Source organism: Varanus komodoensis, unplaced genomic scaffold, assembly GCF_004798865.1.
Source record: "Varanus komodoensis strain SLA01 unplaced genomic scaffold, ASM479886v1 scaffold13_1, whole genome shotgun sequence".
NCBI lineage: Eukaryota > Metazoa > Chordata > Lepidosauria > Squamata > Varanidae > Varanus > Varanus komodoensis.
This window is the reverse complement of record NW_025335408.1, coordinates 1,173,616-1,193,075: the sequence shown is the minus strand read 5'-3', so window position 1 is coordinate 1,193,075 and position 19,460 is coordinate 1,173,616. Positions and strand designations below refer to the sequence as shown.

Below are 19,460 nucleotides of genomic sequence, written 5' to 3'. Positions count from 1 at the left end.
GAAATGACAAGAACCTGAAATGGGAAAAGCTTTTAGGCTGCTATTTTGAGCAACCAAAGTGATTACAGAGTAGGTAATACTTTATACATGGATAGAGAGCACTGCCTTGAACCAGTTAGACCAATGATCAAGGGATCACTAGCTACAGTAGGAAGACTTCCCAGCCCAGCTCCTAGATTCTTTAGCTGGAGATGGCAAGGATTGGTCATGTAACATTAAATACCCAGCACAGTGGCTACTAAGCCACTGAATTGTATTGAAAGTAAAAACTGCAAAGATGAGCACTTCAGATTTCTATGCTAGCTTTTCTTCCCAATATATACTGAATTCTTAGCCAGTCTCATGCATCCATTTCATGCAGCCCATATCCTGGAAGGAAGGACTGACCTGCATTCCTGTCTAGCATTAATTTCCCTTTAATCGTAGGAATTCTATGGCTAAAGGTACAGCCTTCCCCAAATGTGCCCTCCAAATGTGCTAGACAACTTTCATCATCCTGGGGAACATGTCATGCACGTTTAACATGCCTTCATATTTGCTTATCGGTCATTGGTAGTGCAAAGGAAGGCAGAGGATGCTGCACAGGAAGGATTGCTCCCAGCAGTGATTCAAGCTTTATATAAATGACATTTTAAAGAAAAATGTTTTATTACTGATTCTCTACATATATAACTCTAAAGCTAGTGACATCGATGAGTGTTGTTATATGGCCTGCTATTGCCATTTATCCACAAAATGTGCACAACTACAATTAGGGAAGAGTTGGACACTGTAATTGACCTGGTTATATGCCACAGTAAGCCACTGTTAATTCACCTGTGGGCCTTATGGACACATGCCAGAAGCCAAACTGATTATGTGAGCAGTGGAAGTGGTGTATCACAGCTTATCATGTTGTGCAAACCCAGATGTCACAGGTTAAGGAACCATGGATAATCCCAGAACCCTGCTACAGCGTGCCTGTGCAAAATGGCAGCCACACCTGTCTCCACACTCTGAGGGTGAATTAAACTGGTGGCTTATTGTGACATGTGACCTGGCCAGTTGAGTCGCCATCACTGAAACCTGATATACTTAGTGGCTTAGTAACTTACTGTAACTCATTCTTGGCAGAGTAAACCATGTCTGAGCCTTTTTGCTGTGTATACAGCCCTTGTAATGAACCAGCAAACAAACCAGGAAGTCTTCTGTTAACTATAGTTTCCCACATTGCCTGAACTAGCAAACTTTAGTAATCACTTTGGAACCATTCAGGCTATTAAAGTAACTTAAAGTCATGGCTTATTATCCTGGCTTGATCTGTTTTGTATGAAACAGAAAACTATAATTAATGGAAGATTTCCAATTGTTCATACAAAGGGGCGAAAAGGCAAAAGGCAAATTCACATACTTCCACTTAAACCAATATATTATACTCTCAATGCAGCTAATGTAATATGAAATTTTGTGCCTACTGTTTTTAAAGTAACCTTTCAACCACATTTTAATTATCTAGTTCTGTTTCTCTTCTAATTTATTTATTCCACTTCTCTCATTTTATTTTTATACCACCTTTTTATTTTCAAAGAACTCTGGGTTGCTTACATAATCTAGCTCCTCAATTTTTATCCTCCCAACAACTCTGGTCCAAAGTTACTCTGTGAGCTTTGTGACCAAGTGGAGATTAGAATTGAGATTTCCTGGATTACAGTCAAAGACTACACTGGAATTCTGGTCCTTAAAATTAATTCTAACAGCCCAATCCAGTATGGCTACCTATAACCCTCTGAACTAGGAGACTAACAGAAAACAATAGAGAACAGAGAACAAGATTGCTTATACGCTTCCTTCACTCCACAAAACACAGTTTGACCACTGTTTTGGGCTATCCGTGTCTTTTACCACAGCTAGCAAGGAGGAGCCAGGGGCTCTGCTAGGCTTCCTTGCAGGAGGGTGGTGCATCACTCCTATTCTCTGTTCGCCTGACACCAGCTCTGGAGTGAGTCTTCCAACTTCAGAGCTTCAGTCAGCACAGAACAACCATGCCAGCTGCAAGGGCAGAGAGTGGGCACTCTGGAGTCCAAACTCCAACCATGAAGTACTTCTCCTACAGACATCTGGATAGCTTCTAGAAACCATGGAATTAGATATGAAAAATGAAGGTACTTTTCCAAGTTGCATTTAATTTATTGCAATTATTTGCTTCCAAGTTCTAATACTTTCCAGTGAATATGACTGATGATTAATAGCAGAAGGAATCCACTCCTTATTTTTTCAGACCAAATTTCCAGCAAGTGAATGTCCAGCAAATTATAAAGTGCATATATTCCATTCAGGTAAGGGCAACAAGGTGTCAGACTTAAAAAAAAATACTAATACAGCAGTTGAGCAAAACACCATCCTGGTCCTTATAGTGCATGTTTCTGTAGCTTTTATGTTAGTCCCACTTAACTTTTTATCATTCAAATTATTCATTCCACAAATACTTATTAAATATTAATATTCAACATTAAACACGTATTAAAATATATTTTTAAAAGTCAACATGGATATTTCTGAAAACTTGGTGCTTGTATTGTTGCAGTCCAATAGATGGTTTTAACATCCAGTGTTCATTATCCTTTGGATCCAGGCTTCAGGCTTGCAAAAGCTTTAGAGTTCTTAAGGGAATATGAAATTTCATTGAGAAAAGAGGTAAAATGAGAGTCTCTCTCAGACTTCTTGGATTCAAAAATAACTACAATGGTAAAATGAGGTTCAGGACGAGTCAAAAAGTATGTGCTTTGAACTTTGTCATCATAGAAATGGACCACTTTTTCCAAACTGTTGAGGTCCGAAGCTCTGTCGGTCATAATCATGATGACATTGGGCCAATGCATCACAGGTCTGTCATTGGGCAAAGATACCACTGCTGGGTACTGGTCTACACCCTTTGGGGCCTCTCTGTAGGAATGGGGGTGATGATAACCATGCCCCTGAAAGCTCTCTGACCCACGGTTATCAAAGATTAAAGACACGTTAACAGCATCATATTTCCTGATGAAGCTGGAAATTTTCCCAAAATAATCAGGATTGGCTTTTGCAGTCAAAGTTTTCATTTCCGATGGCGTTGTTTGTCGACTAAGTGCCTCATGAAAATAAAAGCTAAATTTGGCAAGGAGGATATTTTTGAGTTTCATCAGCCATAGGAAGAGGTGTGGAGGTTGAACAGCTTTCTGAGATTGACCGCCAAACAGGTGTTTCTTAGTTTCTCGTTGCTTCTCAAAAATCTGTCCCCATGTCTGCAGTTTTGTGTGAGCGCTGTGCAAATGGACCAAAGATGGGAGGAACTTCCACTCAGAGATCTGTGCCTGAGCCTTCAAAAGATGGGTAAGCACATCCGCCTCTAACTGGAAACTGCTTTCAAGAGGACTAAGGATTGGATGATGAAATCTAGAACACAAAGCACATTTTGAGAAGCATGAGACATTTTACAGGAAGAAACCTATCCTCTCCATCAGCTGTGGATCTAGGAAGTACTGAGTTCTGGAATTTTGGGCAGAAGGTAGGTCAGAATCTCCTAGTAAATTGACAGTGATTTCTGATGCTCAAATGAATAATGGCAACACCTAAAATGCCATTTCCTTTCAAAAAAAGAGGATCCTTGTGGAGAAACCAAGAGTGGATTTTGTATGAAAGGACCTATGAGTTTGGTTCTGGTACTCATCATAAATTCCTGAGCCATGCATGTATCCTTATGTTCGCTATTTTGCACCTGGTGCACCTAAGAGTTTTAGTAAAAAACAAGATCTTATAAGCCTATAGCCTGCCCTTGCCTGAAGTCTGAGCCATGCCTGTGGGTAAACAGCAACCAATGTTCTTTCAATACCACCTACTGAATCCCTAGTTCTAAGAATAGACAATCATATATCTGCAAAAACTGGAAGACTTATAGAAAGCACAATTAATTAAATTATATGAAATCACTTTATGACAAAGTAGGGGTTTTTTTTTTGGCAGTCCTCCACTCACAAACCCAGATTGAAAAACAGAAGGGATTAAAAACTTTTATCAACAAGTCAAGCATTCTCTTTTGCCCCATCCATAAAGGCAGTAACCTCAATGATGGTCAATATCTTTACTATACTCAAGGGCACATCTGCTCAATAGTGTAACATCTGCTCTGCATGCAAATGACTCCAGTGTAATCCTTGGCATCTCCTTGACAAGGAAAGACACCCATCTGAAACCCAGAAGAATGCTGCCAATCAGTGCAGACAATACTGAGTTAGATGGACCATGATCTGAACAGCAGTAAGGCAACATTCGATATGTCTGTAATCTAGGAAACAACTGAGCTTATTTTTCAGGTCTAGTTTTGCCCTTTAACAGTCAAAAGCAACATCTTCCTGTGGAATCCTTCAACCCTTTTTCCAAGTCAGAAGATGCTCTTGAGAGGAAGGAAAGCAGCAGTGAAAACACCCAGTTCTTTCATTGCCTTTGCCATAAAGAAAGTAAGGTGATGTGTTTCTAACAAACTGCTATGCTTTATGTATCCATCTCAGTACAGGACAAGGCATTTAAGCAGTGATAGAGACGGGCACATTTTTTGGCTGCACAACAATGCTATTTAAAAGTACATCCCATTATTTTTCTACACAGAAATGTAATGGGAGGCATCCATTCAAATAAGAGAAAATAAAATACCTCACTGAGGTAGGAACACTGTAGACTAACACTGATGGCCTTCATAGCCCCTTTCAACTCTCCTGTTCTATGATATGAAAGAGCAGATTTTGCTCCTTAACTCTGAGTAACCTGGACTCAGCACAAACTGAGCTATCCACATAATAAACTAGTACTATGAATGAATTATCTTTCCAAAATTGAATGAAGACTTTTTGATCTAGATGTGGGCATTTCTATTAGGAATAAATTGGGTCTACTATAAACTGCTTTTGCAGTTCCTAGTTCGCCAGAAAGATCAGATGTAATAATCAAAATAGGTGGTTTTAGAGAAAGAAAATATTCTAAGTGGATTATGCCATCTTTTATGAATCATATTTTTACTTTATGTATCATATTAAGGATGTTATTTTCTTGCCTTCCTACATGCTTTGATTTGTTAAATTACTTTAACAACAAAAAATAGATATTCAAATTTAAAGGAAATGACTACAAAATGAGCTGAGAACATCTGGGCAAGGATAATTTGCATCACCAACATATCAGGACAGAGTACAGAAAAACAGAGTTGAGGCTGACCTGTTTTTGCAATACCCTGGAAGGGCATAATAATGACAACTGCATTTGTTTCTGTACATGAAGTTCTAGGTACAAAACATTTCAATGTGTGTCCTTTCCTTCATGAAGAATCTGTGTCTAAAGAAGTCTATTGACATGTTTAGCCATGACCTCTAATTAATTTGTTATAGCTAACTCAATCAAAATCTGAAGCCGAGGAAAGCTCAAATGAGAAAGCAATTTCATAAAAAGCAGTTTTCAGAATAATATTTAAAGCAACCAACTGAGTCATAGATGGTTTGAATCTGTACAGTTTTGAAAGATAATATACTATGTTTCAAAAACAGTTATTTCCACACTGTCATTTTCCTTGAAAAATAATTGACAGAACAGTAAAACTGACCCAAGCTGCAGGTAAAACTGCTCAACATAGAAACTGCCCAGCACTGACAAAGTACTATGCTGATCCCAGCAATTTGTTGTTTATTTTGACTGTAACAGACCTACTCAAATACACTGTTGTGCTTTTTTTTTTTTTAAAGTATCACTCCTTACTATAAGTGTATCTGTTAAAGAAAAGAAACAGACCAAGTTTTTTGGTCACAGCAATATCTATGACAGTCTATTCATTTCTATATCCTAAGACTATATATATATATATAGTGACAGATGTATTGTATTATTATGGTGCATGATAAAAACAAAGGTTGAACATGCCTTCTTTGCATGCTAGTAACAAGTACTTATTTTTCATATATTTACAGAGGAATCTGTATGCCATTCAATGTTGTACTAACCCAAAAATTGTGATTATCTTTTCAATTTAAGGCAATACACATCAATTTGGCTGGCATTCTCATTCTTTTTTTAAAAAACCAAAGGGACAGAAGAAGTGATTATGAGAGCACCGATGCACTTGTCAAACAGAATACGGAATGCTATCATATTCAGGTTTCAACATCTGGTCATAGAAAACACACAAGTAAATTGCTCAAACTTTGCTGACAATGTTCAGACATGTTATGACATGTCCACGAGTATGTAAACTAAAACCTTTTAACATATTGAACCAGAACTGTGCCTACTGCTCTGCCAAGTATCATATTTAGGTATTTAATAATCCTGGGTATAAAAAAGGCAACCATAATAAAGTATACAAACTGACCTTGAGCTATATTTTTTTAGGATGGATTCTAAGATGTTTACTAGTTCCTCAGAATTGATGAACTTTTGGCTACTGAGGCTATACATCTTTTCATAGAAGTCAGCAATTTCCATCCGCGCCTGAACAAAAAAACAGAGTTGTTCAGACAGGTGAGAAAGCAGTTCTTCTAAATGAGGGGCTGTTCCTCCCACAGCATTCCGACCTGTTGCCACCACCTTTTTCAGTTCATTGTGCAGAGATGTGTATATAGTTCTTATAGAGTCCTTTCGGCTGAAGAATGACTGACCACCTATTTTTTAAAAGAAAAATATATATTACTTAAAGCAATGGATGGAAAACATGTAGGGTAAACATAATGCAAAACTATTAATCCAAACTCTATTTAGTTCACCATAAATTACATATTCAGCAGCACATTGAAGAGCAGATATCACTTTTTCATAATAGCCCTTTACATTAATCAATTAACTTATACTTGTTCTTATACATCAAGAGCCTTTTTCTACATTGCCCCACTGTTTGTTTTGTTTAGTCACAACGTCATGTCTAACCCTTCTTCACTACCCATTCCTGATATTCAAAGAGGTTGCAAGACTAAGTTTAAGCTTTGCCAGTAAGAACTTCTGCAACCCTGAAGGAACCTCATCCTCAGCGATTTCAGACAACTATGCTGCTACAAAAGTTAACTCAAATTGCTATTAATAACACTAGACTCTCAAATGTGCTTTTTGACCATGGAAAACATGAAACCCAACTAAAATGTAAACTGTACAGTCATGCATATAGCATCGTTCTGACTTTGGATTTTGAGATAAAGGGAAGAGCCATATATGTTCAAAGATCTTATTAGTCCATAAAAGCATACAAACAAGAACATTTTAAATTATTTAAAATCAGGAAAGCCTAAGTACATATTTCCCCAACAGCCACATCATCACACCTCAAGGGATTAGCAAAAACCATTAAGGGGAAGCAGCGGAGCTAAGCAGTCAGATGTGAGGAACACAGTGGACGCAGGTAGTTTAAATATGCAGTAATTCCTATTTCTAAACACCTGTTGTTTTAGATATAAATGCAAATAAAGAATGTTGCCTTCTGTATTTTTAACTGCCTCACCTCATCTTCTGCCTTGCCTGTTTTATTCTTCCCTCTACCGCATTATTCTTCCACTCTCTCTCATTCTTTTACACTGTATCCCAGACAGTGCACATCTTTAACCTCTCCTTCCAGTTCCTCCCTCATCTTGTCTCATGCCTTTTTTGACTGTGAACATTAAGGCAGGGAATTATGTTTCTTATTTTTGTACAGTACTTAGTACATATTAGGCAATTTATCATGAATTAGGCAATGAATCATGATGATGATGATGAAACTCTATGCTGCAATCATCTTCTGATTGCCAAAATAAGAAAAGTTCAACACATTAGTGATACTAACACATTAGTCAGACTTCCAGTGTCGCTCTACACATAATGCTATTAAAATAACAGTAAAGATTTAAATAAAAACTGAACTAGAGCTACATACAAGCTGCTGACTAACAGAGTATTTGCTGTCTTTCCATCACATGCTACTCATTATGGTATACAACCCTTTCTTAGCTTATTTGCTGTATCATACTCAATACTGCCTTCAAACAACCAAAGTGGATGTTGCTTGTTAGCTTCCTCTAGAGTAAGAGTGGGCAACAAAGAGGCTGAGCATGATACTGTTGATGAATTTTCATTAAGGCTAGCTCAAAATAAATTCTTTAGGTATTGTATTAGAAAAGAAGGGTGGAGTAATTCATCACTCTTGCTCTGTTTGCATGAGTTCATTTTCATGGGATAGATGCAGGAATTGTAAGATTATTTGAACACCTGAAAGAATGACCTGCCTTTGTGATCAACAATGCCATCATACAGTGACTTTTACATATAGCACGCATTCCCTGTCAGCAAACGTTTCTCTTAACTATGCCTCGGGGGTTTTTTCCCCCTAAAGAAGTGACGGAGAAATTTCTACTGAATTCTAAAATTGTGATGCCCCTCCTAAAACCTCGATCTCAAATGTGCGGGGAGGGCGAGAAGCCAGAGAGAAGAGAAATACGGGAGCAGGCACTCTACATATTAGCAGAAACCCACAGCTTATCCTACTGGAGTACAGAGCCTAGTGGGGGCAAAAAAGCAGCATGGGCCTAAGCACACTGGCTGCCGGCAGGCTTAGGACAGGCATTCGCTACGAGTTTTACTTCTCAAAAAAGAGCTCTTCCTAGTACCCGTGCTTGGCCCGGCAGTGCTGGCGAGGAAAAGCGCGCGCGGGCCAGAAATGGGCAACTCATCGCTCTCCTGATGCAGCTGGACTGCACTGTCCATCCTTCTTCACCAAAGACCATACTTGCTAGGAACGATGGAAGCTGCAGTCCAGCGACATATGGCACGCCTCGAATCTGGAGTGGGGCTGCTCGGGACTCGGGGCTTCAGAGGCAAGAGCCCGTTGCTCTGGCAGAAGCCCCAAAGCAGCATCCAGAGGAGGTGGGAGCGGAGCGGGAGAAGCGAAGGGAGAGAAGGAAGGAGGACGATGGTCGAGTATGAGCGGTGGGGGAGTACCTAGTTTCTGGCCCAGGAAGGTCATGCTATGGTAGGCCTTCTCGGCCGCGGCCAGGTGGGCCAGACCCGCCAGCAGCGAGAGCCAGCTGGCTCCGGCGCTCTTGTTGGCTTCGCGCTCCTTCTCCACATTGTCCTTGGCCTTGTCGTACGAAAAGATGCCCAAGTGGGAGAAGAAGGTCTCCAGCACCGCCTGCTCCACCGGCACCGGCGCGCCCAGAGGGATCGATTCGCCCATTCGCCCGCCGCCACCGCGACGCGCTCGGCAGCAGCGCTCAGCCACTTCTTCCACACACCAGCGCGGGCGCGGAGGCAAGCGCGCACGGCCGTCACGTGACGGGGGTGTGGGGGCGCGAGCAGGCCACAACAATCTCAAGCCCCGCCCCTTCCTGGGGAGCGGCGCGGCGACGTCACGTGGCTCCTGAAGGCGCGTCCGCGGGAACTGCGGGCTTACAAGCGGGTGCGTGCAGGCTCTCGCGTAAGGCGAGGGACGGGTGGCTTTCCTTTCGTTACTTCCAGTAAAATGCAGTGGGGTCGGAACAGCCTGGACCTTCCCTAGACTGGTTTCCCCACCCTGCCAAAGATGCTTTGGGCTGCAATTCCCAGAACCACCAGCTGCTGGGAAATGAAAAGCCTAAGAAAAAGATCGGACACGAAAACTAAGGGCTGCACTCCTTTTTCTTGGAGAAGCCCCGGTGAATTAAGTGGGGCTTACTTCTAAGCAGTCATCTATAGTAATCTATTATTAGGGACATACAGATTATCGGCAGTCATCTTTCCTTTAATGAAAAAATTGACTTGAAATTCCCCATCTCCAATATATAAATCTTTATTACCTAATTACTGGAGGGTCTTTAAAGGTTTCTCCTCCCGGGTTCCACCTGAGAAACATTAACGAATCGACCTTTTCAGGTAACCTGATGCAACCAACAAGGAATAGGACTTACAATAGGAGATTGTAGAGCTGCTTTGAAATCCACTTGTGTAACTCACCCGTGCATATAATATTTACATAGTTCCCAATCAATTTAAGCACCGTTCATGATGTATTGATAGAATTGATCAGGGATAACCCATCATAGGACTCAGTCCCAGGATGTTATTCAGAGGGCATAGATATGTATTCATTGCCCAGGCTTAAATAAACTCACAAGGGTAAGGCTGTTAATTGTCAACCTTCCCCCTTCAGCTTAAGTTAGCTTGCCCAGAACCTTCCAAATTATAGTCAGCCTTGTAAAAAGGTGCATGAAAGTGCAGTTTTTACAAGGACCAGCAGACTTAACTACCTTTGTATACTTCTGAATTTGACAATTATTTTAAGCCACAGTTGAGAAATATATGCTTCTTTCCCCAGGTATTTCCTGGACTACAAATCCAATCAGTTTCAGCCAACATAGCCAATAGTTAAGGCAACACTTGTTGGATCAGCCTCTGGAGAATGTTATGGCCATAACCTGTCTCACCTTACATGGGAATTAGCATGTAATGCAGCACAGAAGTTTCCAGTCCAACCTGCTAATCTTTAATGTGCCGAAAATATTTGTGTATGGAATAGCATTCCAGACTGCCCCCTCCCAATCATCACAGGAAGAGCTATGGTGGATTGAACTAAGAGTCCACCTGGTCCAGCACTCCCATCAGCAGGGACAAACGGGATCCCTCAAGCAGGATGGGTGCAAGACTTCTTCCTACCCAAGCTCCTTAGCAACTGGTATAATGTAGGCATGTTACCTCCTGAGGAAATAGCACATAGCCAACAAGGCTAGTAGCAATTGATGCCCCCCTCCTCTGTCAATCTATTCAATCCACTTTTAAAGCCATCCAAATTCGTGGCCATCACTAATTCATGTGACAGCAATGCATTCTATAGTTCAGCTATACGTTGTGTGAAGTTCTTCCTCTTGTCTGTCCCAAACTTTTTTCCAGTCAACTTCAACCATGAGTTCAATTGTAATGTGAGAAGAAAAATGTCTCCCCTTAGTCACCTTTAATCTAAACGGAACAGTCCCAGTTGTTGAAGCTGCTCCTTATGGAGACTTGTTTTAGGCCTGATTTTTGTTGCCCTTCTCTGTACTTTTTCCAGCTCAATGACCTCATTCAGGTTAACCCAGTATTTTAAGTAGGCTCATACCAACTTATTAAATATTTTGATAAGAAGGCCTGCAATTTCATGTTTGAGTTCCTAAGAGAATGCTAGGATGGATAGTATCCAGACCAGGTGATTCACTGCCTTTCAGTTTGTTGGTAAGGTTAAGAACTTCCTTTTTTGTCACTACCTCCATGAGTCCCTCAGACTCCCAGAATACGTAAGTGTGGCTATCTACTCTGTATCCTCTGACATTCATTCAGCTTCTCTGCAAAAGTATCGCCCCCTTAGTGCTCCTTTAAATCCATTATACAGTATTCCGCTTTCCATGCAGTCCACATGCCCATTACAAACCCAGTTATCTGTTTCTAATAATCAAATCTGCCACCAGGAGCCTTCCTCCCTACTGGTTATCATCAGTGCAAGAGCATATAAACTTGCTTTCCAATCCCTAAGGGATCGTTTTCCTCTTCTTCAGAATGACAACCATCTTTCCTGAGACCCCCCCTTCTCCATAACAAGATCAGCTGTCACCAGGAGTTGGGACCCTATGAATTGGCCAAGGGTCTTCGCATTCAGCCTGTTTACCTGTTTTCTCCAAGTCAGCAGCCTTAACTTCAAGGGAACACACAAGTTCCCTGAGAATCAGGAGCTCCTTACATGGCAGATAGTCATACACGCGGCACAGTACATTGGGTAACAGCCAGGACCTCAGGCTTGCCCCTGGCATGTACAGCTTGCTGTCGCTCCTGGATACCACTTGTTGTGGAACTCAAATTAGGTTCTGCACCAGCACTGCTTTGGTCTGCCCTCTCTGCAGGCCTGGAAAGCTGCCGCCTCTGCTGGGCCCATGGCTGATGTTCTGGCAGATGGACAGAAAGCAGCTGCCCTGGTTCTCCCTCAGATCCCAGTAGTACTTGCAGTTTTTGTGCACCAGTACTATCCTGGTACACTCTTGCGATTATACCCCCTTCTGCAGTTTGTAAGAACTAGGGTCTGATCTAGCTTGAAGAGGATATTTTTCAGCTGTGGGGCACTACAGAAATGAAGTGATGGTAGTACTGATATTTATACACCTGGTCATTCCCTTTGTTGGTGATTGTGTGAGATTTCTTCCCATATCACCTCTGCAAAAAGTTGTACATACAAAAGAGTTGCGTGTTGGTCCAAACTTTTCCATGTGGTTTTTCTGATCCTCTGAGAAATTTAGATAACCCAAAATAGTATGGTCAGTGGGTTTAAGAAAAAGCTGAAAAGTGATATAAAATGTTACTCAAATACAAATTGGATGGACCCTTCCAAGACTACAGATTCATACTATGAAACTGAGATTGACAATACATTTGCCTTAGAAGCATGCCTGCTAGATCAAGGCTTGCCTCCAACTGTGTCTGTGTTCAAATTTGTTATGAGCTGCCCTGACAGAGCTTTTGCACTCAGTGTTGAAATGAATGAGTCAAGGTGCTAAAGCTTGAGTTCCACTGAAATCCTCCAGGTCTCTCTGCCTACTCCTCCCAGAGAGATGCACAGCAGTTAAAGCTAGAACTGGGAACAAGCAGAGGGAGTGCAGCAGGAAGTGATAATTCCACCATAACATTTTATTTGCCAGGTTAGTATAATTACATTTCTATTTATCAAAAACCATCTGATGTTCAAGAAGAATTTCACCGAAACCCAGAACACATGAAATAAGTCTGCATTTAGAAGAATGTGTTTGGTCTCTTGGTGGTGAAGCGTGGCTTATGCTGGCGACGTAAAACTCTGTGTGGCAGAGGGAACTTAATTTTGGAATCCTGTAGAAAAAAACAGGCACAAGTACATCTATTATTATAGGCTAACTTAAAATAAATTGCAGATTCTATGTTTTTAGTAATTATTCAGATCACTTTATAAGAACAATAGTTATTAAAAACAGCCTCATTAATATCAACAATGATGATACACCTTTCTAACCTCCTCTCCCCCATGCACAAAGGTCTGAAAGTGGCTAAATGCCATTAATGCAAAATAATCATGTGTCCTCCGTTAATATACAGTGCATTTTAGGCTCCATATAATCTTCCTAATAGAACTACAAAAATATTTAAAACTTTACTGAATTGTAACTTTTAAAATATGCTTCATTTTATTTTCAAGTGATTCTCAAGATAAGATGTGCCATTCATTCATGTGCACTATTACATTAGAGTTACTATGGTTTAAAATAGTATCCATCGTACTACATGGAATACTGAACAGCTTAGGGATAAAAGCACTCTTTCTGCTGCACTAATATTTACATTACAGGTCTTTTTCAGTACATGCGAGGAGAATCATGAAAAATAAAACATGCAAGCATTAGAAACAGCAAGTTTTCAAATGAACATTGAAAATTAAAATAAGCTATGTATGATATATGTATGGTATGTTGAAACCAAGTAAAATAATTCTGCAGTTTTGAAATGAGGTATTTGAGCTGTACATTTTTACAGTAATGAATATTTTATATTATCGAAATAAATTTGGTAGTTTTTCACTTCCTCAAAATAAAAAGTAATATCCAAAATATTAAATAATAGAGGTACTTCAGGGAACTTGAAGATTTATCCTGTATTAAGAGGTCAACTCCTTATCTACTAAAATTTATATTTACTGTCATCGGTGACATTAAGATATCTTCAACTTAAAAAAGCTAAGTAAGCTTGTGTTTAGGTTTGCTCTACTTACATGGAATTGCTTGACTGCTGGTCTGCGACACTTGCTAGCAGCAATCTCTTCAACCTTCATGATCTGAATTGAATGAGCACGGGCCCTATGACGGGCTCCCATATCACGATCTGCAACATGCCAGAACATTATGTACTACTTCAATGAAAGGAAGCAGGACAATATTGTATCACAGTATTTCTATTTATTCATTGTATTTTTAGCCCTCCCCATTTGCCACAGAGAGGGGTTTACAGACAATCAATGGACAGACACAGCAATCTTTAGGGAACTGCCTGTAGGGCCTTCAATTTCACTTTCAAAAACACTTCAGCTCTTGAAAGGCGACAAGGTACATTTGCTCTCTGCACACATGACAAGAACATTTTATTATGAACAATGCTCTTTGGGTTTGCATGCAGTTTTAATTTTCATTGATGTTCTAGAAAATGTGCAAGCAGGTGATACTAAATGGCACCCAAAATAGTAAGCCTATGAAAAATACCATCATCAAACCTATCTTCAAGCATTTCTAAGTAGCATCCAAGAACATTTGTATAGGTGCATTAGCAGAGTTTGTGGTATAATGAACTTTGTAGTTCTTTTGGAACCTGGTATGCAGGACAGCACAATGGTAGTGCAGTACATCCTACAATTCGGGTTTCGTCAAAATTAAGCACACAGTATGCCAATTTACCTACACTTGTCCACGACCAGCATATGTTCCTATTGAACTGCAATTTTCTGGCAAGACGTTATTAAGTGGAATTTGTGCTTAATACTATGTTCCTAGGTACCTTTCATCATAGCTAAGCACAGCATTTTAGAGGTTTAACAAATATAGGGCTGATTATTATTTAATACAGAGATATCACTTGTTCTTGCTAAATCTATGTATAGAAATAATTGGAGAGTTACAGTTATATAATATTCAGCCTGGAACTTATTCTGCAAACATTTGAGTCATACTTGGCTTTACTGAACCAGACCACACCACTAAGGATACCCTCCCCATGTTTTCATTAGCCACAGTCAGCATAGCCAATGATCAGATATGCTGGGAGCTGTAGTTCAAAACTCCGGAAAATCAAGAAGCTGGGGGAAATGAAGTAAGTTTTGCTTCATTTAACTTTTTTAACTCTCTTTGAAAAGACTGTTTTGCCCGACGAGGAGGAAAAAGCTATCCTTTTAAAATGATTAACACTAGTTCTAGACACCCAGAAAGGCCACCAAGACCAGTCAGAATATCCAAGGCTGTGATCAGGACACAAAATGTAAAATGTACATGATTTAAAATGTACATGAACAAAATATTTACAGGAAACATCTCCAATTTCACACATGAACATATTTCAATAATTAAATTTAGAACTTCCAATACTTCTTTTTCCTAAACAAAATACATTTTGCATATTTTAATTGATCACTTATTTACAATATATTAAGCAGCAACTTAACTACTATGAGGCTTTTTAAAACTCACCATTCACATGAAATGAAAAGATTGACAATAAGCATACAATTCTAAGTGAAACATGATCATCATTTTTGAAAGAGAAATAAGTGCTGCAGCTGACTGCAATGGACAATGATTAATAAAAAGTTTGCCAAATTGATGACAAGTTTATTTAAAACTGTGCCGTACAAACAATAATGACAAAGCCACTATTTTTTCAAGGTATTTTTTCCTTATGGTTGCCTAGTGGTATAAAAAGGACACCCAACACTCCAAATGGTCTCTACTTACAGCACTGTGTAACAGCTCCTGCAGTGGTCAAATCCCTGTACTCCCTGTACATGTTGTGAGTTCCACTACGAGAATCATAGCGCAGCCAGATACCAAAGTTTTTCACCCTCAGTGGAGACTTCTCAAAAACCTACAGGTACCATATTGTCAGTGTCAGAATGATGAGTTATGAACCATCAGTGTTTTATGTAATATGATCAACAATAAATTAATCAGAATTCTTTTTTTAACAATGCATACCAAGGTGTATTTCCCCATCTCTTCCCCACACTCAACTCTCAAAGGCACAGGATATACCTTGTTAGGATCTTCTCACTATACTAGTTAAAGTATTAAGTTGTTTCTTCTTTTCTACAGTCAAAGAGACTAGACATTCATAGAAATATTACAGTCTTATACAGCAATCCAACATGGGCCATGCAGGGCAGGGAAAAAACAGAAGTGAAACAGTGGATCATCTGCTGCTTTCCAAGCCCCTCTTGGAGAAAGTGAGGAAGTTTCCCCATACCTAACATTATCTCCATGGTTGTGTCCATTAGTCTCCCTCCATCCACCCTGCATTTATTCCAGTACGTAAGGAATAATGTATGTCAGTCCCAGAATGATATATATATCTATGTGTGTGTGTATGTATGGGCGGGTGGGGGTGGCGGCCCTGGGCTCTCTCTACTGAACAATGAGTTTCTATTAATTTATCACAGTTCATAATCTACTTGTTCTGGAAGCCATTGTTGTTGACTAACCTTACCCCAAAGTGTGTTTATGTCGAACAGATTAGGAAAGCCTGCTTTAGACTGTTCTTTAGAAATATCTGTCTTTTCTGTATCTCTTCCAAACCCACACAAAGTACCCAAACATTAAGACAGTGCATCCAGCTAAATCCAGAGATTATATACTTAAGAGTCATCAAATGGCCCAAAGGTATAGTGCTGATAAGCACAGGCATTACTTTTAAGTGATTTCTTAAATAAAAGCATTTTACCAACTTTATGAACAGCAGCATAAGTTTCACACAAACATGTTATCTACAAATTTTAACACTTTGTCAGAGCCAACAATTTTGGAAAATTGGAGTTGGACATTCTTAATGTTCCAGAGCCTTGGTCCAAAATATATACTGTCCAGGTAACTGCAAATACAAGCATTCAATCAATCGCTTCAACTATAAAATAAATAACACTGTTTTCAGTATTCAATAATGTTCCCATTATTATACCTGTCCACAGTATACAATTTCTCCAGAAGATTTCTTCATCTTCTTCAGCTGAGAAACAAAGTACCAAAAGCGGGACTTTGCAACAACATGATTAGGAGCAAAGATGCGCATACGGTACAAAGATGGTGTTGGACATTTAGGAGTGGGAAGGCATCTCCCAACAACTTTGTACTCCCGCAGCTGTGAGAGAAAAAGAGAGAGCACATGCATGAGAACATCAACTGTACTTTTCTGAGTCATAATTATTTTATTTGTAAGATGATGGTTACAAAATCGCTTTATCTACTCAAGTCAGGGGTAGAAATCTGATGCCTTCCAAATATTTTAGATTACAACTTCCAGAATCCATGACCACAGCCTTCCTGATCAGAGCTTATGGCAGTTGCTTCCAATACAGCTGAAAGCATCAGCATTGTAGACTTTTTTCGATTAAACTTGTGTAAGAGTGAACCCTGAGTTACTCACTGAAGAAACCAAACTGATCTCCTAACCTATGTTGCTTTCTATACTCAAGCCTCTAAGAGCAAGTTAACACTAGAGAATTAGCATCATCATTAACACTGCTGGTAGTGTTTCTTTCAGGTTCGCATCTCACCTTAATCATAAACTCATTTACTAGGCAGGGCTTAGGCAAACCACCACAACAACACAATCTCTCTAAACCTCCCCAAACTTTCACTGACGCGTAACACTACTAGTTTATCTTAATCACAAGTATTATATTACATGAAGACACAACTGAGGGTTTTAAAAAAAACTTTAAACGCATTTCGTGGTCTTCCAAATGCTTTGGCTAGTAATTTCCATCAGATCCGACCAGCATAGTGAGTGGTGAGGGGCATCGACAGATTTCTCACCCTTGCTTTACTAGAGTATACTTCAACAGCCACTGCCTGCCTACTCGCAGCATCCCTGAAAACTACCTTGGAGAACGAAAATAATTATTACGGTGCAAGGGAACGAAAGGTGAGCAGACAGGCGTGTTCAGAACCGAAGGCCGCATTTTCTTCTCCCCTTGCTCTTTCCATACGAAAAGAGGGAGCAGCTTAAAAGCGGAGACGAAGCACCAGATTTCGCACCAACGCGCCGGCTCCACGCTGCGAGGAGCTAGAGCGGCACTGGCGGCCATATTGGGCTGTCGCTCGTGGCAGAGAAGGCGGTTGCCGGAGGGGATCTCCTCAGAGGCGACCCTGCCCGCACCCCGCCCGTACTGTGTCCCTTCCCCTCCTTCACGCGATTAGACGCTCGCTCGCCCTCCTTCGCGCTAGACTCCCGCGTGCCACGCGCGCAGCGCTTACGGTGCCCGACGCCTTCATGGTGCTGCCTCTTTCGCGGCCACCCAGAAAAGGAAGGCCCGCATGCGCGGCGCTCTGAGCTCGCAAGTTCCGCGGTCCAGGTACCGCCTTGACGGAAAGGAGCTATCGCCCATTGGTTTGAAGGAAACATTCCGAATTGGGTATAAAGAACGTCCGTCCGTAAATCCTCCATTTCTATTGGTTGTCCCCTTTTGTGGGCCGGGCTAAAAGCGAGGGCTAGTGCGTGATTTGCGTCGCGGCGGTAACCATACGAGACTAGCGTAGTTTTTCATATAGTTTGTCTTGAACGGGCACGCAAGATGCTATAGCTACTCAATGATAAGCCTAACGTAAGCCAAAATGTGTTGCACTCTGGGAAAAAAATTCAGATTCATGCGTAGTATGTTCGTTTGTTGTAACCAATCACAACTCCACTACATATGCAAGTTTTCTAATTCAGCTACTCTGATGAAGAGTTCTGGAGAATCCGAAAGACTACCCATTTTTTGCAATTTTGGTTGCTTAGAATAAAAACAGTTATGCACAGTATTCGGATTTTTTAAGGATTTAATTATCTGGTGCTTGCCTCTGTTACTACAGAATGCATGAAGTTATGTATGGGTCTATTATTTTAGCAGGGAATCCTCTAGGAACCTATCTTTTATGAAAGAAATAAAACTGTTATGTTGGGCTTATCCTCTCAAGAACTTTTTGATGTGGGTCACACTAGACAAATGTATTTGGACCATATCTTCTTCAGTGGTCTAATAATTCTAATTTGTACATAATACATGTAAAACAATATTGTGACTTTCATCCTAGTTTGTCAAGTATAATAGTATGACACTACGGTATCTGTGGTATCTCTCTTGAAAAACAATAAAACATACATATGGAAAAACTGTCAGACCGATTAATAATAAACTATTGGAAGCTTTACGTAGTCATGGACCTAAATTCCAAAGCACACCATCAATGACATAAATGGCATTTTTAAAAAATATATAAATATTACCCATTTGCAGTTAAAGAATAGATGCCAAAGTTTTCTTGTGTTAAATATGATTGATGTTCATGTGTTTGTATAATTTCTAATCTTGCATCTTTCAACTTATTATAATATTGCTTAAAGCCCGGAACCGGTTCACTAGATAGTTTTACCGTTTTGTTGTATGGTTTGATTTTCTTTTTAAAAAAATACAAATAAAACAAAAAAGCTCAACAAAACTGCCAGCAGCCCATTTATTACATCTTGCATTGTTTCATTGTAGGGTTTTCATGGTAAGAAATATTCAGAAGTGCCTTTTTCTGTGCACTAACCAGAATTAGTTTGAACATCACTGCTATTTTTTCCTGAAGGATCCATCAACAGTGTTGCCTTCAACTATTGCTGCTTCCCTTCAGATGTTTCTCTGCCCTCCTCCCCATTAAGCATATCCATTCTTTTCTGTTGATGTGTCTTTTACTCCTTAAAGAGGG

General features: G+C 40.1%; 2 protein-coding genes and 1 non-coding gene across 4 annotated transcripts; all 3 read right to left on the bottom strand.

The window, feature by feature from the left end:
* Positions 1-2,142: 2,142 nt before the first annotated feature.
* On the bottom strand, positions 2,143-9,252 carry KICS2 (KICSTOR subunit 2). Of its 2 annotated transcripts, XM_044423106.1 has the most exons (4): positions 8,956-9,252; positions 6,583-6,656; positions 6,368-6,486; positions 2,143-3,411 (listed from the first exon to the last, which is right to left on the bottom strand). In XM_044423106.1, exons 1-4 carry the CDS (start codon positions 9,188-9,190, stop codon positions 2,595-2,597), a joined length of 1,245 nt encoding a protein of 414 aa, XP_044279041.1. In that variant the 5' UTR covers positions 9,191-9,252; the 3' UTR covers positions 2,143-2,594. The 2 variants fall into 2 exon arrangements, with proteins under 2 accessions (XP_044279041.1, XP_044279040.1); XM_044423105.1 differs by having other exon boundaries at positions 6,368-6,656.
* Positions 9,253-12,615: 3,363 nt separating this feature from the next.
* On the bottom strand, positions 12,616-18,076 carry RPL18A (ribosomal protein L18a). The gene is made up of 5 exons (XM_044423101.1): positions 17,985-18,076; positions 16,687-16,866; positions 15,471-15,600; positions 13,745-13,854; positions 12,616-12,831 (listed from the first exon to the last, which is right to left on the bottom strand). The coding sequence occupies exons 1-5, from the start codon at positions 18,000-18,002 to the stop codon at positions 12,739-12,741; spliced, it is 531 nt and encodes a 176-aa protein (XP_044279036.1). The 5' UTR covers positions 18,003-18,076; the 3' UTR covers positions 12,616-12,738.
* Positions 14,018-14,146, bottom strand: LOC123019932. Its single transcript, XR_006413990.1, has one exon. It is a non-coding gene; the product is annotated as a small nucleolar RNA SNORA68 (small nucleolar RNA).
* Positions 18,077-19,460: the final 1,384 nt, after the last annotated feature.

Bases quoted from the DNA above. Each gene is read 5' to 3' on its own strand.
- RPL18A (XM_044423101.1), bottom strand. The intron at 15,601-16,686 runs GTATAATAATGG...TGGTACCTGTAG, and splicing joins AAATTGTATACTGTGGACAG to GTTTTTGAGAAGTCTCCACT. The intron at 12,832-13,744 runs GTAAGTAGAGCA...TTTTTTCTACAG, and splicing joins CAGCAGTCAAGCAATTCCAT to GATTCCAAAATTAAGTTCCC.
- KICS2 (XM_044423105.1), bottom strand. From the start codon at position 9,190: ATGGGCGAATCGATCCCTCTGGGCGCGCCGGTGCCGGTGGAGCAGGCG. The intron at 6,657-8,955 runs GTACTCCCCCAC...TTTAAAAAATAG, and splicing joins CTTCCTGGGCCAGAAACTAG to GTGGTCAGTCATTCTTCAGC. The intron at 3,412-6,367 runs GTCAGTTTGTAT...TTTGTGTTCTAG, and splicing joins CTAAAAAAATATAGCTCAAG to ATTTCATCATCCAATCCTTA.